The 25,880-nt window shown below is 43.1% G+C and overlaps 1 protein-coding gene, 1 long non-coding RNA gene and 1 pseudogene across 5 annotated transcripts; 1 reads left to right on the top strand and 2 right to left on the bottom strand.

Moving 5' to 3' along the window:
* The first annotated feature begins 668 nt into the window (after positions 1-668).
* On the top strand, positions 669-7,825 carry LOC129813511 (protein FAM151A-like; annotated as a pseudogene).
* A 326-nt stretch (positions 7,826-8,151) lies between these two features.
* On the bottom strand, positions 8,152-16,836 carry LOC129814245 (acyl-coenzyme A thioesterase 11-like). Of its 4 annotated transcripts, XM_055867236.1 has the most exons (17): positions 16,721-16,828; positions 16,261-16,302; positions 15,981-16,153; positions 15,088-15,157; positions 14,904-14,964; positions 14,657-14,758; positions 14,353-14,488; positions 14,058-14,211; positions 13,638-13,757; positions 10,927-11,065; positions 10,723-10,778; positions 10,552-10,618; positions 10,061-10,144; positions 9,754-9,887; positions 9,448-9,612; positions 9,211-9,337; positions 8,152-9,003 (listed from the first exon to the last, which is right to left on the bottom strand). In XM_055867236.1, the coding sequence occupies exons 3-17, from the start codon at positions 16,126-16,128 to the stop codon at positions 8,815-8,817; spliced, it is 1,752 nt and encodes a 583-aa protein (XP_055723211.1). In that variant the 5' UTR covers positions 16,129-16,153; positions 16,261-16,302; positions 16,721-16,828; the 3' UTR covers positions 8,152-8,814. The 4 variants fall into 4 exon arrangements, with proteins under 4 accessions (XP_055723211.1, XP_055723213.1, XP_055723210.1 ...); XM_055867238.1 differs by lacking the exon at positions 16,261-16,302 and having other exon boundaries at positions 15,981-16,151; positions 16,377-16,836; XM_055867235.1 differs by having other exon boundaries at positions 16,261-16,836.
* Positions 16,837-18,398: 1,562 nt separating this feature from the next.
* LOC129814246 (uncharacterized) lies at positions 18,399-22,215 on the bottom strand. Its single transcript, XR_008753241.1, has 3 exons — positions 21,046-22,215; positions 19,708-19,893; positions 18,399-18,610 (listed from the first exon to the last, which is right to left on the bottom strand). It is a non-coding gene; the product is annotated as an uncharacterized LOC129814246 (long non-coding RNA).
* Between the last annotated feature and the right edge of the window lie 3,665 nt (positions 22,216-25,880).

The raw sequence follows: 25,880 nt of genomic DNA on the forward strand, positions 1-25,880 counted from the left end.
GAAGGCGGAATATGGTGACAAGCAGACACTGCGCTATGAAGGCAGTGGACGATCTGCGAGGAGTAATGCTCTTGAAAGAGAAGACAATTCTAAAAGGCATAAACATAAAGTCCAGTCAAATGGTTTACTAAAAGTAAAGCTCAACCTTAACCCACTTAAGAAAAGCAAGGTCCATCCAAGGAAAAACAGCCACAAGAACCTAGAACAGGGCGACAGAGAACCAACCAACTCCAAGAACCGAAAACAACTGAAAACGAGGGGTAAAGATGTCAAAGGCAAAAGTCACCACCAGGATGAGTCCGAGTCTAAAGGAAAAACAGACAAATCCAGTAAAGGAAACTCGACTGCCAAAAACAAAGCCAATCAGACATCCAAAAATACATCTACCGTTAGCAAATCTAAAGAAATGTATGATAATTATGAAGATAATGAGTCCGAAGAAGAGGAAGAGAAAGAAGATCCAGTGCCACAGCAAAACAAGGCATCCTCCAAGCAAACAAAGACAACCTCAAAATCAAAACAAGAACACCAGGAAGGCTCAAATGACCATCCCAAGAAGAGTAGAGCTGCTCAAGAGCAGAAGAAGGCCGACATCTCACAAAATAGAACTGGAGGAGTAACTGAAGAATCTGGTGAAGCACCTATACCAAGCAATTTGAGTGCTTACCAGTCAGACCCCAACAGAGCTGGTGGTAGTTCAGCCAATGAGCAGCAGGTGAAGCAATACAAAAATGGACAGGGCCAAGCACTAATCCCTGAGGTACCCCAACACCACCGTTACCTAGGCGATGGAGTGCCTCTTCAGAGGGCATTGAGTAACCCACAACTGGCAGCAGCACACCCCCTCACAGGAATGGAAATTACTTCCAGTTACAGTAACCTTCCTGTTCAGGGAGGAAACTCTATACTATTACAAAACACTGTGGCTCCGAACCCTGCTTACGGTGGCAAATTACAGCCTCAAAGCTTGAGCAGACAAGGCAGTTTAAGTCCTCCACCTTTACTGACTAACATCCCACACACATTCCCACTATACACAGGCAATGCAGGGAGCTTGCCTGTAAATCCATTTATCCCGCTGTTGTCACAGCCAGTTTCAGGCAACTTTAACCAGGAGGCCATGATCGGCTCTCAACCAGCCCAGTTTCCAGCACTCCAAAGCGTCGAAGATCTCACTCTGCTTGCCCAGGGTGCTGGATCACTAATTGGGCAGAATATCTCTCCAATTGCCCAGGGTTCTGGTTCAGGTCCAGGCTCACTAAATGGGGAGAATCTCTCCAACAACAACAGTATGAACGCAGCATCTGCGGCCGCCCGTTCCACAGGAGTACCTAACCTCAGCAGAAGGCTCACCCAGAAGGATTAGACTGGTGCTGCCTGAGAAACCCACTAACAGAGCACCAACTGCTCTGGAGAGGAAAATCAGATAAGTGGATTTGAATTGTCCTATTGTGTTTCCTTGTGGGTTCAAAAAAAGGGATAGCTCAAAATGACCGCTTCATCTTAATGCTCAAGTGAACCTAGAACGATGCCCTCTATTACAGTGATAGAACTTCTCAACATACTGTACGTCATGTTATATTGAATATCATGTGAGAATTTTATTTGTCCTATGCTTATTATTCTGCCTAGTTGCTTGATCATAAAATTAAAACAATTTATTTTAAAAAACACACTGTACATGAAATATTTACCATATTTATTTGTCAGCCAATGCACTTACTCAACCCGTCATCCTATTTTTAACACCTGACTCAAGGTGTTATAAATGATTAAATGCTGAATTTTTGTTTAAGTGTGTGCATTGGTAGATAACTTGTATTTTTATACAATTCTGTTTTACACAAATAAAAATTTGAATAGACGTGGAAATAAAATGTGCCCTGTCCTCAAGTCTCCTGAATCCTTATTTTAAGTTACACATGTTGTTGGTTTGGGTAACATTTGGCACAGGGTAGACACATGGCAGTGTATACAGTTTAGTTTGAAAGCCCTACTGAACTCTAAATCCTCTCCATTGGGTTTAGGCTTACACAATGTGACTGTTGTGAAGGGTCATGGCACCCCACAGGACTCCATTTGCTTCCAATTACCCTTAATCACCTCTCCTCTACCTTTCACCATAAAAGCAGCTTTTCCTCCCTTCCTTTTGTGCGTGATATGAGAAAGTCGCTAGTTATTATGTTGTTGGAGAAACCATTACATAAAGCACATCCTTGTTATCCACATCCAAGCCTATCTCCAAGGTCTTACAAGCCACAACTTCTAACACGTCCTTCCTACCTACCTACCTACAGGCCTTACAAGCCCCAACTCCTAACCTCCATCCAAACCATCCCCCATATGCTATGTTTGTTCCTATGTTCAACTGTAATATATACCCCTAAACCTGGATTCCTGCTCCATCTCCTCATTTGCGTTCTGACTGATGCGTCATGGTGACAGGAACAGTCCTGAACCTAGTTTACAGTCCATTCTAGCCCTAGTCCTTTTCTTCAGTGATACTTCATTGTAGGGGTTTGTAGCACAGCAAGGGGCTCTATTTCCAGGTAAACTAAGAGGGGTCGTTTCCCAGACAGAGTTTATTTTAAATTGGACTAGGCTAATTCTACTCAAATTAATACAGATTTTTAAAAAAGTATTTCTGAGATGTTGCTTAACTTTAGATTAATTAGTCTGGGACTCCCTAGTAGTCTAGGCAAATCAGTGAAGAACAAATTCTTATTTTACAATAACGCCTACCCCAGCCAAACCCTGCCCTAACCTGGACAACGCTGGGCCAATTGTGCGCCGCCCTATGGGACTCCCGATCACGGTTGGTTGGGATACAGCCCGGGATCGAACCAGGGTCTGTAGTGACACCTCTAGCCCTGAGATGCAGGGCCTTAGACCGCTGTGCCACTACATAATCCACTATATAATGAATAAGGCAGTCTACCATTGTTACCAGCTTGCATCTGAGCCTAAAACGAATGACAAGAGTCACTTATTCCATTGTTTACTTGGCCCACTAACTTTTTTATTCACATTTAGTCATCATGTGATCCCCTCATAGGGCTCTGAGGTTTCCAAATACCATGTTAGGCTTTAAGAAGGGCCCAAAGTTTGTATGTTTACCATGGTCAATATCCATAGTCATGAGAATAAATTGCAATCATCAAATTGTTCTGCGGTATTGGGACTGTCTGTCCTTCACAGGGTTCAGTGGTGAATCACTGGGTCATGTTCATCAGGCACTAAATGGAAGAAAACATACTGAAACAGTCCACTAAGAAACACACATTTTTGTTTTTTCCGTTGCAAAATATTTTTTTTTTGCATTTTCTGTTGTCTGAAGAAAAACAATGTCCAGATTAGCTGATAATGTGACATTAAAATACAAGGTGCAGAAAAATAAACCCATCACACGTGCAGTTATTATTGCTATATATTTAGATAAAATGGTATAAATAATTAACCCATCAACTATTGGATAAATTAATTTGTTCTAAATCATCACTTTCTCCTAAGTTTATCCTTGACCTGTGAAAAACCAATAGATCTCCCTGAAGGGTCGAGTCATTAGAGTGAGATGAGTGGTGATAGGTAGAATACAAAGCACTATCTGCTCTGTGAAATCAATGTGATTTCTGGTCCACAGATAACACTGTTTGGCCTGCACAGAAGAGTAAACACACACACAGTAAAACACTCAACTTTCTCTCACTCCACAACAGTCCAACAGTTCTTGTCTGAACCCAATCTTACTGCACTTGCTTTGAGATCTCATAGAACAGAGAAAGAATTTATGACGAAGTGAACGATGCATGGAGGAAGAAACCATTTGAAGAAGAAAAGAAGATGAAGAGGATGAGAACCAGAGGAGATACAGTATAGCCAATACTTCACTAAAGAATAGTAGATCGTGCTGTGTCAGTGTAGGTCTCCTTGTAGTGCTTCTGACCACCACCTCTGCCGTTGTGACTCAAAATGCAGGTAACTCAAACTTCTTCTTTTGTTTCCCTTTTTCAAGACAGAACAAAAAAGACAAATTCACCAGCATACAGTAATCATATCATCTACAGTATTGATCTTAATGTCATACAATGTTAAAATGACCTTTGTATTTACTGTAGCCTACTGTATATAACTTTATAACTACAGTTTACATGGTAATGATAGATAACCAGCTGTGACTAGAAGATTACTGTGCCTGTGGATACTGCTAGGGACCTCTGAGACGATCCTACCGTTTGCTACCGATGGACACATGCTAGACTTCCTTGTCCAAACTGGAGACATCAGGGAGAGAGACACACTGCATGCCACCTGGTATCACCGTACCAACAAGTCAGAGATGAACAAAGCACTCCAAAGTAATGTATTTTGATAAAATATTAATTGTTCTCTGAATTCTCCGTAACTTTAGCAGTATAGTACAGAAAGTGACAACATCAAGTATACATTTGACAGTATATCGAGGGGATTTGCAGTAGTAAAAGCCTGGGTAGTCTTCATTAGGACACACCTTAGCAAAACGTTTACCAAAGGGAGGGACTACCTGAATGTGTTTCCTATTGGACACATTCAGGTAGTCCATGTTTCAGTCCATTGTCGCCTAATGAATACAACCCTGTTCTGTCCACCTCTCTAGGTTCTATCATGGTTCTGGAGGCGGTCAACGTGACCACCAGCCCCATCAACACTCTGGGCCAGTGGCTGGATGCAGTGCTCCAGTCAAAGAAAGGTATCAAATCTATCAATACAACTTTAGATATCAATTCAACTTTAAATATCAGTTAGGGCCTTAGCTTCTTCTGGTCCTTTAGTACCAACCAATAATGTCGATCAATTACCTAAAAGGATCAGCTGCACAACATAATATAGCACATCTAATCAAATGTTATGTGTTACGAAATCAGCTAGCTAGACTAATGATATTGATACACTCGCTAAGGCTAGGGGTTCTAGGCAGTCATTGTGTAGAGAATCATTGTACCATCTCAACCGCTGTGAAATATATTTTCCGCTTTTTAAAGCTGGTGTACAAAACCGAAAGTAAAGGATGCAAAAACGAAACTTAAGAACGGGAAGCAGAGCAATAGCGCACATAGAATAGATCTACTGCTTCTTAGACTTGCTTTCAATGAGAATGAAAGATCTATAACCTACATTTCTATGTGAATTTGGTCATTACATATTGTAGCTTTAAAGTACATGTAGCTGTAAGAAGACTCCCTGGCAAAGCACAGCACCTGACAGGGTGATGCTGCCACCTGGGGATGGAGTGTGGAAGTGGTAGTGTAGTGTCTAAATCCTAAGAACTAACCTACCTAACCTAACGCATACAACAGGTGTATGATACTATTGTATTCGGACTCCTTCAGGCATAAAGCTGGACTTCAAAAGCATTCAGGCGGTGACTCCCTCCCTGGACATCCTGAGTATGACAAACCAGACTAAAGGGATGAACCGACCAGTGTGGCTGAATACTGACATCTTCCCTGGGTCCAACGTCCCAGTCTTCTGACCTATCATTAACGGATGTGAGCGAGTAGCCAGGAAAGAGCAATCCTATTAGCCAGATGTACGCCATCATTGAACATGTCCCACAGAAAGTCACCTTTCCCGTCCACGCTGTAATGGCCAGAAATAGATTGCCTCACAACAGCTGGCTGCTCAATCAATCGCCAAGGTAACTGGAACTGCTCCTATATACAGTAATTGATCTAGTTAGGACTTTCAAATCTTTCAATCACACTGGTGGAGGTCAGGAAAATATCTCAGGTTTGACTCGTTCACACTCACTAGTTATCACATTGGACAGCAACAAAGGATCTCCACTTTTGGTTAGACTGTTCTGAACTAGGAGCATAAAACGTTTCGCTCACAAAACAATAGTGGGAACGACCTGCTGTTCGTCAGGGACAACACCAACCTTGAACGGGTCTACTACGACATCTATGAACCTGTCCCAGTTCAAAGAAGCTGCCAGTAAGAAAAAGCTATGGAACTCCCAAATCCTTTGTATGTGGTAATCTACAGTAACTAATTTATGTACGGTCATACAAATCATTATCATATTTGTTATTATTACCATTCCCCATTCCTGTCTTGAAAATGTAAGTACTTCAAAATAAGGTATTTTCAACAACTAGTAAAACCAAATGGTATTTCCAACCAGTCCATCCTGATGTTAGGACTAAGTTGTACGTGTTGGTGTGATTGCAGAGCAGAGACCGGCCGAGGAGGTTCTACCCTGGAGACCTGATTTGACTATTTTCAGCCAAAATATTTAGATTTCCTCCGTATCCATGTCACACCCTGGCCTTAGTTCTCTTTGTTTTCTGTATTTTGGTTAGGTCAGGGTGTGACAGGGGGGATGTTTGTGTGTATTTGTCTCGTCTTGGGTGGTTGTAGTTTCTAGGGGGTTTTGGTAGAGTGTATGGGGTTGTGTTGAGTGTAGGTGTCTAGGTGTGTCTATGGTTGCCTGAATGGTTCTCAGAGACAGCTGTCATTCATTCTCTGATTGGGAGCCATATTTTAGGCAGCCATAGGCATTCGACTGGTGTGGGTAATTGTCTATGTTTAACTTTTGTAGCTTGTGTATGCACTTACATTTGTAGCTTCACGGTTGTTTTGTTTTGTAAAAGTATTCGTTTTTCGTGTTTCGTCTTCTCTAAATAAAAGATGTATTTCTCTCATGCTGCGCCTTGGTCCACTCTTCTTTAAAGTTACGACGATCGTGACAATCCAGTGGAACAGTCACATGCCGAGAGCCTCACTGCTATCTCTGCTGTCAGGTAGACCTGGAGGGATTATGATGGGGTGGAACCTAAATGCCACCCATTGACAATTGCAACGATGGGTTATATACAGATAGGAGGGAGGGGGCTCATCACAGTTTGAGTCCAGTGACAGTCATACTTTCTAAAACTGACAATTGAATACAAGAGGTCAAATCTCCTGATTGCTTCATAATCTCTTACAGTGCCAGTGGGATGCTCATCATTCCAGTGGGATCTAGTTCTACCCAGCCTGGAGTCCCAGTGGTGGACAGCTCCCTCTCCAGGACTGCCTGGACCTGGTTCTGGCGTCCCCGAAGCCCTGGGGTACCTGAAGATCCAGTCCCAGAACTAGCTGGAGCCCCCTCTCCACTTCCTCAGCTCAACCTACCACTGGGACCTCCTGTACGGCCCCGTCTCGGTCAGCATGGCCCTGTCCCATGGTGCCTCCCAGACCCAGGGCTACATCACCGGGAGCGGAGTTCCTCCACACAGTCAACCAGGTCTTCTATATCCCTCTGGCCCCTAGATGGCCCCTTGAAGCCCTGGGGGTGGGGTATACCAGGGCCATGGTGGAAGACATGGAGGAGGTATTGAGGGGGCCCTGGCAAGGAGTGTCACTGCAGGTGAGGGCCGAGCCACTAGGTAGGTCTGTGAAGGGGCAGAGGAGGCTTCAGGAGGGGCAGCCACGATACTCACTGACAGTGGAGCACGGCATAGAAAGTGGGATCAGTGAGGAGGCTGGACTGCAGACGATCATGGCCAACCTCAGAGCGAAGACAGAAGCTTGTTTTGTATATCTGAGAACCACCCCACTGGGTAAAAACTGGTTGAATCAACACTGTTTCCACATTATTTCAACCCGAAAAAAATCTAGGTGATGACTGAAAACGGATAGGATTTGTAAAAAGTAATCAACGTAAGTGCATTCTTTTTATCACCCAACTTTTTACCTAAATCCAATGACATGGTGACCTTTTTTGTTGATTTCACATTGAATTCATGTTAGTTGACAACTCAACCAATTGTAAATCCAAACTAGACGTTGAATTGACTTCTGTGCCCAGTGGGACAGGTCTAAGATGTGAAGACATGATGGCCTCTTAAACGGCAGTTTGCTACATTTATTTGTTTTGTTGGATTTACAGTTATAAAAAAAAAAAAATCATATGTCTTCAATTTCATCGTAAAATATTGATTGTACAATTATTAGCAAGTCTACTCTTTTGTATTTTCTATTAAATTTTCAATATATCCCCCTTTTTTTTTTTTTTAAATCGCCTTAGTTTAAGATATTGTTATCTAAGATACAATATTGTTTGTGTAAAGTGAAACATTTAATAGCCTCGCCATAAACTAGTTAATAAAACATATCCGACATATCAAATGCAATTCTGACCCTTTATTATCAAATAAAAGAGCCCGTCTCAGTAACAAAAAACGACATCTCGTTAGTATTCTTTCTCTGGAAAAGTTCAAATACTTTTAAAATGATTTCAAACATTGCCTCATATTTTTCACAAGTTATGATTGGAACATTGTTCAAAAAGAAAAACATATAATTTTCCACACTAATAATCCTTGTTGTCAACATGGATCAGCTTAGTGTGTGAAGAGGGCAGAGTGCTCTGGGCAGCGTTGAGCCAGGTCACAGGGGGTTGGGTGTCAATCTAATGAACACAGGTGGGGAGTATAAGGAGACCTTAAGTGCTTTAAGGGGAAATCATAATTACTCACAGCCACAAAAACTTTCCAGGTGCTGGATTGAGTCCTGTTCAAACCCCATTTCACTGTAGATGCTCTAAAAATCCTCTTTCATTATAGCCTGGTCCCAGATCTGTTTTGCTAACTCCTACATTCATGGTCATTGTCAATGACCATAGGAGTTGGCAAGACTGCACAAACAAATCTGGGAATTAGGCTCCTTTCATAAACCATTCTAATAAAATAAACAGTTGAAGATAATCAGAGCATGTAATGGCAGTGTGTTCAGTCGATCAGTACAATAGTCATCCAGGGTGAGGGGGTCAGGGTGGTGAAGGATAAGGGCTTACAATTGTGTACTTTTTAGTGTAGAGGAGGGTGGTTGGGACTGGGGGGTGGAGGCATGGTCATCCCTGTTCTCCTGGAGGAAGGTGTTACAGGCGCAGAAGATGCCGTAGAAGCTGGAGGAGAGCCCGGCGATGTCTGTGGAGATGTAGGGCAGGACCTCGGGAGACGCCTGGTTGAAGTAGGAAATCTAGGAGAGCCAGCACAAGGATAGGAGTTGTCATCATCATTAACGGTGCAATCTGTCATGTTCATTTCCCCAGTGGAAATTCAAGGTACTTCAAAGCAAAAGGCAAACAATTACATTTGCCAAGACCCACCGCTTTGGTTTAAAAACAAGTGCAGGGGAAGAACTTATGAGCAGACCTACAAAATGACTGTTTCCACCCTTTCTTACCTTGGAGATATTTTTGGAGACCTCCAGGATGCTGAAGCCGGCACACAGCACCTCTCCCCTGTTGTAGCCCTCTGTAGGAGGGTGTGTGGGTAGAGTGACCGAACGCAGAGCAATAACATAAGGGTCCCTTGGAAGGCGCAGAAAAACATTGTCACTCAATCGCTTTCGCTCTCGTGGTCTCCTCTCTTTTTCCTGCCTGCCTGTGTCTGTCAGTCTGCCTGTCAGTCTGCCACTCACCCGCTGTCACACGGTGGTCTCCTGGAGGCCAGGAGGATGAAGTCCTGGACCTTCCCTCCCTGATCGGCTGAAGGGCTGTTACTGGCCCCATCCTGGCCTATGGAAGGAGTCACCACGCGGTACAGAAAGTCATCATCGTCCACCCTAAGAATCAGCTCACACCTCCTACACAGGGGAAAGTCAGGAAATCAGGAGAAGCCAGTGTGACACATTGCACTGTAAATGTGGGGGAAGCCGCTGTGTACACTCTTGAGGCCTTATTATACGCCACCTGAGTCCGGAGTGTGCGTGCATACAGATACCCACTTGTAGTTTGAGTCCCACTCCACTCTCTTGCTGAAGTCAGAGAGCAGCATAAAGGCCCTCTCAGCTGGGATGTCTACCTCCGTCTCGACCTTAAAACTCAACACCTGCTTCTGCTCCAGGGTGTACAGGCTCACCTGGTGGACAGAGGAGGATTACATAAACCAGGATTAGAGCCCTTAGTTTAACATGGGCCCCGAGTTTTTCCTAGTTCGGTCATGTCATCAGGAAAAACTCAGGGCCCCCTTGGCCATTACCTGTGGTCCACTCTGCCTTGTGGTTAACCTAAAAGAGTCTCAAGAAAGCTCACCTTGTTTTTCTCAGAGTTTAACAACCAGTTGTTTCTAGCGGCCAGCATCTTCAGAGCAGACACGTTGTTGTAGCTGAGGTACACCTGCAGCCGTTTACAAAACACTCAAAGTCAGTTGTTACTACTATATGTGAATAGGACTTGTTACACTAATTTAGCTTCAAACACAGTAAGTGCAATGTTTTCATTGGGACAGTTAGACATGAGATAGCACTTTTGCAATCACATTATCACCCCGGCGATATGGTTTATATCTGATTTCACAGCTAACGTGATTGGACAGTCCATAAAACCGGCCCACGTATGAACTTTGGTTTTTACTGAGACATGCTTATTATTCTTCATCCTTCTTGATCAGCATTTCAACTCCTGTCGGTACTGTTTAACTCTCCCGTCTAAGTTGTATCAACTGTTATGTTAAGAGAGAACCCGAGTGAGAACCAAAGCTTGTAGTCAGTGAGACATTTGGGGCCCCCCTTCTCCTTGTTTACCTGGTTGCTGAGGTCCCACGGTACAGATAAGGGCACCTCTGTCTGCTTGCAGGATATTATGTACTTCCTGAATAAACACAAAAAAATCTATTGGCATCTCTGTTTTGTGCCCTAATTCCAATTATGATCTAGATTTTGCACTAATGTTAACAGATGGGCTCATCTGTTCACCTGTCGAGTCGGATCTTGTTTCTAGCGATGGCCTCCTGGTAACGTCTCCTTCCCTCCTGTCAGTGAGATTCAGATCAGACAACAGGACAATATTGTAAAAATTGATGAAAATAGGGCCCTTAGTTACTGTTTCTAACATTTTTGGTTAAAATGTGAATATTTATCTCATCTTGAACAGTTGTGAATGAGCATCAGGTGACTGACCAGCGGTTCGGGTTGTATCCTTGGCAACGTGCACGGCTTGCCTTCCCGGTCGCGGATTTCGAAGGTCATGAAGGCGCTGTTGATGTGTCTCAGAGGCCCCTCCCCCTGATAAGCCTCCGCACACACGCCCACCTCCATGCTGCGACACCACGGGGATACTAACGTTACCATCTCAGATCCAATGAAAGTTAATGAGTGAAATTTGAACGTATTAGAGATTGATCAATCCATTACCGGTAACACTTTAGACTAAGGTTACATTTGTAATTACACGTATTTTTTTGTCCAGGATTTAAGGCCTCATCTGAAGATCTCAAGTAATATTTTTGGTATGGTTCGGAGAAATCCCCGACTTTGTGAGATCTGCCCATCTGTGAAACGCGATTGAAATAAAGACAACCTGGAACGTGACCAGAATTTTATTGTTGACACTCATCCTGTGACAGTGGGTCAATTTCTATTCTGACTTGTAATGTTAAAGGGGATCCCTCAGGAGATGGCCAGAAGGTTTCCACTTTCTTTTAAGCTATATTTTTAGAAGTTATAAATATTGGTAGGTCTAACTCATTAATGCATGATCAGTAGGTTTTCACTTTCCTTATAAAAGGTATCTTTCAGCAGTTATAAATGTTGGTAACTCATTTGTTAATGGTCAGTGGATTATCACATTAAAATAAGGTATACATTTTGCAGTTCTACATGTGAGTAAATCATTTATATATGATTTGAGAGTTCACTCAGAGCTTAGACATACACTACATGACCAAAAGTATGTGAACATCTGCTCGATGAACATCTCATTCCAAAATCATGGGCATTAATATGGAGTTGGAACCCCCTTTACTGCTATAACAGCCTCCACTCTTCTGGGAACGCTTTCCACTAGATGTTGGAACATTGCGGCGGGGACTTGCATTAGTGAGGTCGGCACTGATGTTGAGCAATTAGGCCTGGCTCACAGTTGGCATTACAATTAATCCCAAAGGTGTTTGATGGGGTTGAGGTCAGGGCTCTGTGCAGGCCAATCAAGTTCTTCCACACCAATCTCGACAAACCATTTCGGTATGTACCTCGTTTGTGCACGGGGGCATTGTCATACTGAAACAGGAAAGGGCCTTCCTCAAACAGGCTGCCACAAAGCTGGAAGCACAGAATGGTCTAGAATGTCATTGTATGCTGTAGCATTAAGATTTCCCTTCACTGGAACTAAGGGGCCTAGCCCGAACCATGAAAAATAGTCCCAGACCATTATTTCTTCTCCACCAAACTTTACAGTTGGCACTATGCATTCGGGTAGGTAGCATTCTCCTAGCAGCGCCATACCCAGATTCGTCTGTCGGACTACCAGATGGTGAAGCGTGATTCATCACTCCAGAGAACGCATTTTCACTGCTCCAGAGTCCAATGGCGGCGAACGTGATTCACAACTCCAGCCGACGCTTGGCATTGTGCATGGTGATCTTAGGCTTGTGTGCGGCTGCTCGGCCATGAAGCTCCCGACGAACAGTTCTTGTGCTGACACTGCTTCCAGAGGCAGTTTGGAACTCGGTAGTGAGTGTTACAACCGAGGACATACCATTTTTACACGCTATGCGCTTCAGCACTCGGCAGTCCCGTTCTGTGAGCTTGTGTGGCCTACCACTTCGCGGCTGAGCTGTTGTTTCTCCTAGACGTCTCCACTTCACAATAACAGCACTTACAGTTGACCGGGGCAGCTCTAGCAGGGCAGAAATTTGACTAACTGACTTGTTGGAAAGGTAGCATCCTATGACGATACCACTGAGCTCTTCAGTAAGGCCTTTCTCCTGCCAATGTTTGTCTATGGAGATTGCATGGCGGTGTGCTCTATTTTATACACCTGCCAGCAACGGGTGTGGCTGAAATAGCCAAATCCACTCATTTGAAGGGATGTCCACATACTTGTGTATATATTGTGCACTTCTAGGCAGTATTGGGTACTCATCAATACATACATGAGAAGATTCAACACTTTGTTAAACATGCTCAGTCAATGAATGGTGGGTATGAAGACCAAAACATTCCACGTTGTGAGAGGATACCTCCACTGTTTCCCCAACAGAAGGTAATACGGTTACCAATTCACACCAGAGCGTTCACCATACTGTAAACAGAGAAGTGGTAAGTGTGTTGACATCATCTGGAAAGGGGTAATATGTTAGGAATGATGATTGAATAATGTCCTGGAAGTAAATTTGGCCAGGGCATCAAGGTATCAAAAGGTGGGTCCAGACATCATGAAAACCAACCTCTTCTGTTCCTGGGACAGAGCACCAATGCATCAAACCCAAAAGTAAGAAAATAAACTCTTGTTCAACTGTGCAACTATTGAAAATAAGGTTGCATGATGATACATACGGGTCTATTTATAAATGGTTAATAACTGGAGGTAAATATTGGCTCAGTATTTGGCAAACACTGACCTGTTATTGCACTATTTTGACCAATGCGATACAACAGTTTATTAATGGCTTATTATGCATTTACAAATTATTAAATACATCATAGATGACTTCATTATAACCCCTTTACAAATGGAGCCTTATCGTAAAATGTTACCCAGATTACTCAACCAATAACGTGAGCACAAGTACTCCCCCATTGATTTGAAAGACTCAAATACAACAACAAAAAAAATCACTGTCAAACCAATTTATAATTTTGCTTTATACAGTATATGATCTGAAGCTCACCTGTTCTTGAATGCATTGTTGACGATGGCTTTGAGGACCAGCCGGTCGCCCACTTGTGAGGGACCCCTGAAATGGAACATGTCTATGCTCTGCAGGGTGGGGTGGGCGTTACACAGACGACTGGAGAGGAGGAGGAGAGGATGACACAGAGGAGTCAAAAAAAGTCATTTAAATGTCATACGTTTTGTGTTATCTGGAATCAATGTGTAATAACATTACTACACTCGGCTAGTGTCTAGTGTCAAAATACGACCATCGCACTCTCCCAAAAGTTTGGTTGGAGCGTAAAAACCAATTCATCTAGCTTTGCAAAAATGTGATAGGTGCGCAGTCCAAAAAAGCTTAATGAGTGCAGTCCTATCACATCTTTGCATATTTAAGAGAATTACAGGTGGTGTGCATCTGGTGTGGGTGTTATACCTTGCAGCGATGGTAGCCACGTTCTCCATCCAGGCCATGATCTGTCCTCCGAACGTGTTGACCTGGTGGTTGGCATGAGTAGGAAGAACCAACTCAACACTCTCCACCCGTGTCCTCTCTGCTGGCACTGCCTTCTCAGCCTCCTGGACCTCCACTAAAACACACACACACAGGTTATTACAGAACTCGTCAGCACACACAAATTCAATATTACTCAGCATGAAGTGTCATACACCATTACAGTTCCTGTGGTGGTGTTAGTCCTCTCGCAAAGGTCAATGCCACAGCAACTGACCTTGTTGGAAGGCCCTGTTGGTGAGCAGGTCCTTCACGATATCAGCGTGGACGAGCCTCATCCTCCTCCTCTCAGCTGCTAGACTGTGCTCCACCTGCTCCGCCTGTGTACAGGGGACCAACGGACGCAGCTGCACCTGTAGAGTGGACACCCACAAAGTCAAGTTAATGTCGATCACAGCAGAGAGCAGACACATACTCAACATTACTCAGTATCAACTCTTAAACGTTATCACAGCATCTTTATAAAGGCATTCTCTCATTGAAGGTTGTCCACACACTACAGCCCCACAATCCAGTACCACCTTCCCTCCCGTGGTGCGCTGGCTGACAAACGTGGCAACCGCCTGACACACCCTCCAGTGGCTATCGCTGAACAGGTCTTCACAGCTCACCACGATGCCAACCTTTAGACACACACAAAGCATCACAGTAGATTTTAAAAAATCAACAAACAAAAAAATCACCGGAATTTAACTATTGCGCAGTTGGAAATCAATCCGTTTTGGATTTGGACTGGGTATATGTCATAGGGTTTGAACGAGGCCTGACCTCCATGCTGGTGTTGAAAGCTCGATTGACTTTGGCCTTGATGTTGACCACCTGTCCAACCCTGAAGAAACACACACACACACACACTTCCTTAAGTAAGCCATACTTTATCAGCAGAAGTTGTCATTAAGAGAGAACTAGTGCACACAACAATAGAAGGCGACCTAACCACCCAGACACCTACCCAATAGTGTGTTCAAAGTGGATGTCGTCGACCGAGGCAGTGACACAGGGACACCCAGCATGCCTTTCAGCTGTGGTGAGTAAATAAATAATGAGGTTATACTTCCTGTCCAGAGAGTGCTGATTACAGTTAAGAATGGACTACTGTTCAAAATACTACACATAGCCTTGTGCGCCAAGCTTAGAGCTCTAGTGAGTGCAAGAGTCACTTTCTTTATGTCACAGCAGCACATCAGTAGGAAAAGTGTGACCTTCAAACCCTGGATACAGTCCATTAGCCTAACCTGACCGTCTGTTTCCTCCCCCTAAACAAACGTTACAAATTGTTATGCCAGAGTCAAAGAGTCTACAACGTATATTTCATCCGTTATCATAAGCATAGCCTATTACTCCAGATGGTCAGTAACAGTGGAGTATTCAGACGTCCTAGAAACATCACCGCTGGTTTTATCTGTGAAGATAACGCTGGTCAGTGTCACCAACTATTACAGTGTTACAATGTGTTGACATTTCATAGTGAGAAACTATGCCATCATTATATACGCAAAGGACTTCCTGAGCATGATGTGGACGTGTATGAGATATTACTCAATCATGTCTTAGTAAAAGTTTCCCTTAGGTTTCATAGCTATGCAACCTAATCATGTCTTACTAAGAAACGTCAATCCCACTGTCCTTTAGTGGTCTTAATTTCAACTTGCGTTGCTGTTCTTGTCCATTAGTGCTCTGTCTTCTGTCAAGTTCTGTGTTTTGTCTGGACCCCAGGAAGAATAGCATCTGCTTCTTCTACAGCTAATGGGGATCCAAATAAAAAAATCCTTAAAATGATCATCCCATGTATAATCCAAAACTGGCCTATTCCCACCAGCCCACTGTGTGCAAGAGAACACACACCTGACAGACAGGCTGTAGAGTCCATCCATTTGAGCAGCTCTCCCACACTGAGCTCCTGGCGGTGGTTGGCATGGCAGGGCATCACTATCTGGCTCTTCTTCACCTCTGTTGGGTTCCTGTACTCCTCCCCATTTTGCTGTCTGCTCATTTTAGGGGTCCCGGAGATACTTTCTCTAGGAAAAGTCATATGTTAGTTAATGCATTTCATTTGGGTGACCTACAATGACCAACATGTTACCCATAAAAATAGGCTATAGCCAGCAAATACAGAAATACTTACCATTTAAAATGAAATATAGAATATGCTTTATAATCCCTGGGTCTTCAAAGGGTTAAATAGAAAGAGCAGTAGCAAAATTAACTGTGGCAGTAGAGCTCGCCTGCTCCATGACTCACCTGAACTCAAATATACACAGTAGGTGTGACAGATTCTTGCGCAGTACCAGTGATTGCAAAATCTTGTTCTGCTATAGGAGCTTCCCCTAACCTAGACAGCTAAGTAGCAGCAATGCTAGTTCTTTCCATTCGACAGCTGCAAGTACCGTCGTAAAAAAACGTAGCAGCATATTAGCTAAATTAAATCTGAGCTACCAGCATGAATGGGCACTGCACTAGTGAGCGCAAGGGTAACTAACTGCAGAAAAAAGTTCACTCCAAAGTACAAACATTAAATCAAAATGCCCACGCAGCAGTGGAATCAGGATACAAGGAAGATACTTCGATGTTGTCGATTAATTTACCTCAAAAGTTATAACACGCACGGAATATTTTGAGATTGAGTTTTCCCAGATCGTGTACTCTGCCCATGTAGTGTCGACAACCTCGGGCGCGCTTCAGGTGGTTATGACATTGTGGTGGAACCGTTTTAGTGACTGTGGGTAGGACGTGACGCTAACACCCTCCACATTTTAAGGTGGAATGGATCATTTCACCGGCATATTTCATTGAATCGTGAGTACGACATACAGTCCATTTTAATTGTGTGACATCTGTAACCACTCAATAAGTTATGGAAACCAAAAAAATCATTAAAATAATCTGTTTATCATAATGACATAGAAATATAGACGCAACATGTGAAGTGTTGGTCCCATGTTTCATGAGCTGAAATAAAAGATCCAAGAAATGTTCTATATGCACAAAAAGTTTGTCTCAAATTTTGTGCACAAATTTGTTTACATCCCTGTTAGTGAGCATTTCTCCTTTGCCAAGATTATCCATTTAAAATGACAGGTCTTGCATATCAAGAAGTTGATTAAACAGCATGCTCATTACACAGGTGCACCTTATGCTGGGGACAATAAAAGGCCACTAAAATGTGTTTTGTCACACAACACAATGCCACAGATGTTAAATGTTTTGTGGGAGCATAAAATTGGCATGCTGGTCTGCAGGAATGACCACCAGAGCTGTTGCCAGATAATTTAATGTTAATTTCTCTACCATAAGCCACCTCCAACGTCCTTTTAGAGAATTTGGCATTACGTCCAACCGGCCTCACAGCCGCAGGCCACGTGTAACCACGCCAGCCCAGAACCTCCACATCCACAACTTCTTCACCTACGGGATTGACTGAGACCAGCCACCCGGACAGCTGATGAAAATGTGGGTTTGCACAACCGAATAATTTCTGCACAAACTGTCAGAAACCATCTAATCTGCATGCTCGTTGTCCTCACCAGGGTCTTGACCTGTTTGCAGTTCGGCGTCGTAACCGAATTCAGTGGGAAAATGCTCATCTTCGATGGCCACCTGCACGCTGGAGAAGTGTGCTCTTCATAGATGAATCCCTGTTTCAACTGTACGGCGATGTGTGGGCAAGCAGTTTGCTGATTCCAAAGTTGTGAACAGATTGCCCCATGGTGGCGGTCTGGCTATGGTATGGGCAGGCATAAGCTACAAACAACAAACACAATTGCATTTTATGAAATTTTGAAAATTGAAAATGAAAATTTAAATGCATAGAGATAGAGTGACAAGATCATCAGACATGTCACTCATTGAACATATTTGGGATGTTCTGGATCGACAGCGTGTTCCAGTTCCCGCCAATATCCAGCAACTTCGCACTGCCATTGAAGAGGTGTTGGACAACATTCTACAGACCACAATCAACAGCCTGATCAACTCTATGTGAAGGAGACGTGTCGTGCTACACGAGGCAGATGGTGGTCACACCAGATACTGACTGGTTCTCTGATCCACACCCCTACCTTATTTTTTAAAGGTACAGTATCTGTGACTAACAGATGCATATCTGTGTTCCCAATCATGTGAAATCCATAGATTAGGGCATAATTTATGTATTTAAATTGACAGATTTCCTTATATGAACTATAACTTAGTAAAATCTTTGAAATTGTTGGATGTTGCATTTATTTTTGTTCAGTGAAATTCAAAAGCACAACAGTCCGAGGGTAGAGAAACACAATCAAACGTTTGACTATGATGGATAGATAGATTATCTAGGGTCTCTTTATTTTCAGATATGACAGTATTGACAGTAGAAATGGGAAGGTTATTAGTGTTATTCAGGCGCGGATTTTTGCAGCTCACACAGCTCCATTCAGATAAAGGGACAGGAACTTCTGGAACGTTTTAGACTTGTACCCCGACAGACCTGGAGGAATCTGAAGAGGCAAAGCAGAGGGGAAAAAAACCTGGTCATATGTTTTCAAATACCTTTTGTATAAAAACTAAGTTACAAAGTAAAATGGATTTACTGTTACTATCCATTTCTGTTTATAAACAAATGTGTGACAATTGTGGGACCTGTAAAACTACACAGCTGTACAGTGTATTTTGTAACTGTTAGATTATGTCCAAAATTAAATCTAGAATCGGCTTCCTATTTCGCAAACAAAGCATCCTTCACTCATGCTGCCAAACATACCCTCGTAAAACTGACTATCCTACCGATCCTTGACTTTGGCGATGTCATTTACAAAATAGCCTCCAACACTCTACTCAGCAAATTGGATACAGCCTATCACAGTTTTGTCACCAAAGCCCCATATACTACCCACCACTGCGACCTGTATGCTCTCGTTGGCTGGCCCTCGCTTCATATTCGCTGGTCACCCCCAAAGCCAATTCCGACTTTGGCCGCCTTTCCTTCCAGTTCTCTGCTGCCAATGACTGGAACGAACTGCAAAAATCACTGAAGCTGGAGACTCATATCTCCCTCACTAACTTTAAGCACCAGCTGTCAGAGTAGCTCACAGATCACTGCACCTGTACATAGCCCATCTGTAAATAGCCCATCTGTAAATAGCCCATCTGTAAATAGCCCATGCAACTACCTCATCCCCCATACTGTTATTTATTGTCCTCCTTAGCACCCCAGTATCTCTACTTGCACACTCATCTTCTGCACATCTATCACTCCAGTGTTTAATTGCTATATTGTAATTATTTCGTCACTATGGCCTATTTATTGCCTTACCTCCCTTATCCTACCTCATTTGCACACACTATATATAGATAGACCTCTTCTATTGTATTATTGACTGCATGTTTGTTTATTTCATGTGTAACTCTGTGTTGTTGTTTGTGTCGCACTGCTTTGCTTTATCTTTGCCAGGTCGCAGTTGTAAATGAGAACTTGTTCTCAACTAGCCCACCTGGTTAAATAAAGGCGCAATAAATAAATAAAAAATGTCAGTCAAATCCTATGGACCTGTAGGTGTATTGACTGGTTTTGCTGACAGATAAACAGTAGTATTACCTTTATGGTTCTGCTCCTAGTAGACCTGGACACTCTGCAGGTAGATGGTGGGAAAGATGGGGTAGAACGTCTCAAGTAAGTGGTCGGCCTTGCTTTTGAACTCCTCCTTCCCAGCAAGCACTGGGAGAGGGGCCATGCTCTTGAGCAGTAGCCTGTTTTGTTCTCACACATGGAACAAGTCTTCACCTGGGAGGGAACATGGGATGAATAACAGGTGCAATATAACAGCTAAGCTATTGATCAATGTGTGTAGTAATCTATGGCTGGCAGTTTACAAACCTTTTTATTTTTATTTTGTGTGAGCATTTACCCACTTTTAGCAGGAAAATGCATTCAAAGTAAAGGGAGTGTTTCTTTACTTACCGCAAACGGCGATCAGTTACTTACCGCAAACGGCGATCAGCGTTTACCCAACTATTTTTTTACCACTACATCGCTGATGGTTGGGATTCAATGCAAGTTGCGTTATAATGCAGCGCACTAAACAGCCAACAACGCGCCTTTAAAAAGGCATTTTCCCCTGACGTTCGCGGAGACTGCATTGATGGTTAGCGCTACACATGTCGGCTCAAGCATATTTTACTATTAGAAGTTTGTTATATTGTGCTGCTCTATAACACCTTGTATTGAATCCGGACCTATACTCCACTATGTATTTATCTGGACAGTGAAGCTAAACTTTAAACTTGTCTTCATACTAAATTTCGCTCTAACTTTAAATACCGGCTCTATACTTATTTGCGGGTATTTTCATGCATATCTTTTTTAACGTTTAGAAATTACTCGATGTCAAAGTCAAGTGTTCACATGGGTGTATAAGCACATGTGATAAAAGTCATACGGTGTAACTAAAATAAGCATTCGCAGTCACCAGAAATTCCGGTTACACCATATGACGGGGGCCGTAGGTCGCCTCGTGGTTAGAGCGTTGGACCAGTAACCGAAAGGTTGCCAGATCAAATCCCCGAGCTGGCAAGGTAAAAATATGTCGTTCTGCTCCTGAACAAAGCAGTTAACCCACTGTTCCTATGCCGTCATTGTAAATAAGAATTTGTTCTTAACAGACTTGCCTAGTTAAGTAAAGGTTAAATAAAAAAAATAATGACTAAATGGTTGTACTGAATGATGTCAATATGTTTGTCTTTGTATTAAGTTCATCTACAGGTTTTTGTAGGATAAGGGTGTTTTATGTCAAAAACATTTTTTTATAGTATATCATCAAGCAGCTAATACTGAAAATACGTTTATGTAAACAACTACTAACCTATCTACCTATATTAATTGAGGGTAAATTTGCAGATGCCTTTATCGTCAGGATACAGATTACTGCTGACTCACTTGCAAATTAGCCACAGAAACCCAGGCGTTCTACTTTGGGGGGAGAAGACAGCAGTCTACGATCGAAGGGAAGCCAGTCCTACGCCACCATATCTGACTCTCTTAGACATGATGAGAGAGCAGTATGGGCTCACCTGGAGTCTGTCCTAAGAGATGTCAAGAACAAGAATCCACAAATCATGATACTCCACATGATGAGCTATGGTCCCGTCACCCAATACAGAAACAAGAAGGACATGTACCTACTTCGCACTCTGCCGCATAGTTACGGCTTCAAACAAATTACCAGTCTTCTGTAACAAACTATCTCCCCTTTTCCCGACATTTTTAAGTCATTCAAAATGAGGGGTCATCCACTGAAAAAAACTAAGATATTTATTATACTGTAACTTATAACTTCCTTAATGTTGAATATTTGAGACCACATTTATTAATGTGTTTTGCTTGAAATAATGGTCCAAAAACCTTAATGATTTGTCTATTTCAAGCACACAGCCATGCAATCTCCATAGACAAACATTGGCAGTAGAATGGCCTTACTGAAGAGCTCAGTGACTTTCCATATGTGGCACCGTCATAGGATGCCACCTTTCCAAAAAGTCAGTTTGTTATACACTGCTCAAAAAAATAAAGGGAACACTTAAACAACACAATGTAACTCCAAGTCAATCACACTTCTGTGAAATCAAACTGTCCACTTAGGAAGCAACACTGATTGACAATAAATTTCACATGCTGTTGTGCAAATGGAATAGACAAAAGGTGGAAATTATAGGCAATTAGCAAGACACCCCCCAAAACAGGAGTGATTCTGCAGGTGGTGACCACAGACCACTTCTCAGTTCCTATGCTTCCTGGCTGATGTTTTGGTCACTTTTGAATGCTGGCGGTGCTCTCACTCTAGTGGTAGCATGAGACGGAGTCTACAACCCACACAAGTGGCTCAGGTAGTGCAGTTCATCCAGGATGGCACATCAATGCGAACTGTGGCAAAAAGGTTTGCTGTGTCTGTCAGCGTAGTGTCCAGAGCATGCAGGCGCTACCAGGAGACAGGCCAGTACATCAGGAGACGTGGAGGAGGCCGTAGGAGGGCAACAACCCAGCAGCAGGACCGGTACCTCCGCCTTAGTGCAAGGAGGTGCACTGCCAGAGCCCTGCAAAATGACCTCCAGCAGGCCACAAATGTGCATGTGTCAGCATATGGTCTCACAAGGGGTCTGAGGATCTCATCTCGGTACCTAATGGCAGTCAGGCTACCTATGCACATTTGTGGCCTGCTGGAGGTCATTTTGCAGGGCTCTGGCAGTGCACCTCCTTGCACTAAGGCGGAGGTACCGGTCCTGCTGCTGGGTTGTTGCCCTCCTACGGCCTCCTCCACGTCTCCTGATGTACTGGCCTGTCTCCTGGTAGCGCCTGCATGCTCTGGACACTACGCTGACAGACACAGCAAACCTTTTTGCCACAGTTCGCATTGATGTGCCATCCTGGATGAACTGCACTACCTGAGCCACTTGTGTGGGTTGTAGACTCCGTCTCATGCTACCACTAGAGTGAGAGCACCGCCAGCATTCAAAAGTGACCAAAACATCAGCCAGGAAGCATAGGAACTGAGAAGTGGTCTGTGGTCACCACCTGCAGAATCACTCCTGTTTTGGGGGGTGTCCTGCTAATTGCCTATAATGTCCACCTTTTGTCTATTCCATTTGCACAACAGCATGTGAAATTTATTGTCAATCAGTGTTGCTTCCTAAGTGGACAGTTTGATTTCACAGAAGTGTGATTGACTTGGAGTTACATTGTGTTGTTTCAGTGTTCCCTTTATTTTTTTGAGCAGTGTATTTCTGCCCTGCTAAAGCTGCCCCGGTCAACTGTAAGTGCTGTTATTGTGAAGTGGAAACATCTAAGAGCAACAACGGAGCAGCCGCGAAGTGGTACAAGCTCACAGAACGGGACGGTCGAGTGCTGAAGCACGTAAAAACTGTCTGCCCTGGGTTGCAACACTCACTACCGAGTTCCAAACTGCCTCTGGAAGCAGGCAGAGAGAAGCAAACTCTGCCTTCTCCGATGGGCCCAGAGAGCAAATCAAATGCACTATAGGCCTACTGCTCAGATGACTGCAGCTCTCTAGGCCCGCCGGGAAGGCAGAGTTTGTACCTTCAGACACATGAAATGGTTCAAAATGGCAAAGAGATGCTGTTTTTATGAGTGAATTCATGTTTAAGTTCTTTCTCAGCACTGTCAACACTTTGTATTCAACACTTTTATAACCCATAATGTGAGTTCTTCCTATTTCCACTCAGCGCTACAACAAGCACTGCAGCAGTAATGAATGAGGAGGAAAGTGTATCGATAGGCTTGAGTTGTTATTATTAGCGGCTTGGGTCTTTAATATCGAGGAATATTTAACTTTCTCTGTTCATAGGAGTATAATATTGAATATTTGCATGAGGCAGAAATAATGTGGTGCGACTCGAGTTTTACCATCAGCTGGAAGACCGTGTCCCTTTTTGGTCAGTGTCAGTGGAGGAAAGGGAGAGCGGAGTGATGTTGAGAGGCGGACCCTCAGTCTACTGAGACTGACCATCAGATGCAGGCACCATGAGCCAAGTAAAATAAAAACGGATCCATTACCGGTGTGACCATGTAGCATATTTTTAAAAATGTGCCGAACAACAATGCATTCATTGGCAGGGCAATTCAAGCAAAGCCAATATGCAGTGATAATGTATTGAGCCTATAGCTTACTGCACAAACCTCATTTCTACAGTACTGTTTTTAATTGGTTAATGTTGCAATATGTAAGTCATGTTAAAATGCTTAATTATTGCATAAGTAAGTCATGTTAAAAAAAACTATATGAGCGGTAGATCTCAGCTTGCATTTTGACTCAAAGTACACTTGAAAGGTTGGTGACCACTGTTCTAGAGCTTTCCTTGTTAACACTATCAACATTTCCCTTTACTGTGGCAATTGTGATGAAATCAAATAGCCACTTTCAATGCAACATACCGAAACAAAACAAACGACGAAGAGATTTTGTTCTAGGCAGAGCGCATCTGAGTCGAATTCTATTGCATTGACACACACTACTCAGCCCATACTTTACATAGACTGGTGTGGCATAAACAAATCAGAACTGCAGTAGGCTTATATGCAAATAGACCATTTCCATATATGGATCTGTGCTATTTACTTTGAACTGGACTGTGTTTACAGCATGAGCAGTGGTGAGTAGATGCCACTTTAACTATACACTCATGTACATATTACCTCAATTAGCCCCCTGAACATTGGCTACCCCGACTTTCCGCATTGTGTCCTGCCACCCCCCACCCCCTCTTTTACACTGCTGCAACACTCTGTTTATCATCTATGCATAGTCACTTCAACTATACCTACATGTACATATTGCCTCAATTAGCCCAACTAACCAATGCCAGTATATAGCCTTGCAACTGTTATTTTCACTGATTTTTTACTGTTGTTTTTATTTCTTTGCTTATCTTATTTGGGGCGGCAGGTAGCCTACTGGTTAGAGCGTTGGTTCAGTAACAGAAAGGTTGCTAGATTGAATCCCTGAGCTGAAAAGGGTAAAAATCTGTTGTTCTGCCCCTGAACAAGGCAGTTAACCAACTGTTCCTATGCCGTCATTGTAAATATGAATGTTCTTAAAACTGACTTGCATAGTTAAATAAAAACTGTTGATATTGTTCACCTAGTACCTATTTTTTACTTAAATATTGCACTGTTGGTTAGGGCCTATAAGTAAGCATTTCACTGTAAGTCTACACCTGTTGTATTTGGCGAACGTGACAAATAAACTGATTTGATGCGCTTGTTTTGAGATCAGAGCGAGAGCTGCATGTAGCCACGTGTGCACATTTTGTTCATGGACAAACTTTTACTATTTTATCTGTGGATTAATTGTCGGAGTAGAGGACCTTCTACATTTAAAGTAAAATAACAACCCAATGTTTATATCCCAGGACAAATTAGTTAGCAACAGCAAGCTAGCTAGCTAAATTGCCAGAAATGTTTAATGATTTTCGACCTGTCCCCAAATTAATATAGTTTGTTTTGATATTTCAACCAGCGTGTCCTGATCGCGTCTGGTGTGGATGGACAAAATCAACATGTGTGCGGTCTGGTCAGTGTTCACAATAAACACGCGCTGGAAGTTACACATAACGTTAAAGTTTGCTCAGCAAACATGAAATTTGCACCTAAAAAAATGGAGGGAACTTTGTGTGAGACACATGGCAATTTTTTCGATTGGCTTAAGGCATGAGTAGGAGGAATTGCCAGTCCTATCAACAGCTTGCTGAACACGGTTGTTTGAATACATTCCATAAAGTACATCGCTTGGTGTATGTTTTTAAGCATACGAAAACATCCCCTTTGCCAGTCAAACATTTTAAGCACAACTGTTGCAGTGGTTTCAACGACGGGATGGAATGGACACTGCTTAGATTCGTAATAGCGGTGTTGAAAACATCTACCACGTTTACTGCTCGCGGGGTCTCCATCCGGATCATAAACACCGTGAAATTTGCGAAAGGGAGGGGCTTGGCCCACCCGGATCATACACACGGTGAAATTAGCGAAAGGAAGGGGTTTGGCCGAGAGCGACTTCGCTTCCTTTGCTTCTTCTTCGATGAGGTTCAACGGCGGTTGGCATCCAAACACTTTTGCATTACCGCCACCTACTAGACTGGAGTATAACTCCCTTATACTTTGCTTAAAAGTGAATCAACAAAAATATCTTACACTCAAACGCACCACCCTACTCCACTATTTAAATCGATCTAGTCCTACCTCAGGCCAACAGCTTGAAA

Source organism: Salvelinus fontinalis, chromosome 17 (assembly GCF_029448725.1).
Source record: "Salvelinus fontinalis isolate EN_2023a chromosome 17, ASM2944872v1, whole genome shotgun sequence".
Classification (NCBI taxonomy): Eukaryota; Metazoa; Chordata; class Actinopteri; order Salmoniformes; family Salmonidae; genus Salvelinus; species Salvelinus fontinalis.

What these genes read in the sequence shown, in the direction of transcription:
- LOC129814245 (XM_055867238.1), bottom strand. Translation starts at nt 16,128, where the DNA reads ATGAGCAGACAGCAAAATGGGGAGGAGTACAGGAACCCAACAGAGGTG. An exon ending in GTGGCTACCATCGCTGCAAG is followed by an intron (nt 13,758 to 14,057) that starts GTATAACACCCA and finishes CCTCCTCTCCAG; the next exon opens with TCGTCTGTGTAACGCCCACC. An exon ending in AACAATGCATTCAAGAACAG is followed by an intron (nt 11,066 to 13,637) that starts GTGAGCTTCAGA and finishes GTGGTGTCGCAG; the next exon opens with CATGGAGGTGGGCGTGTGTG.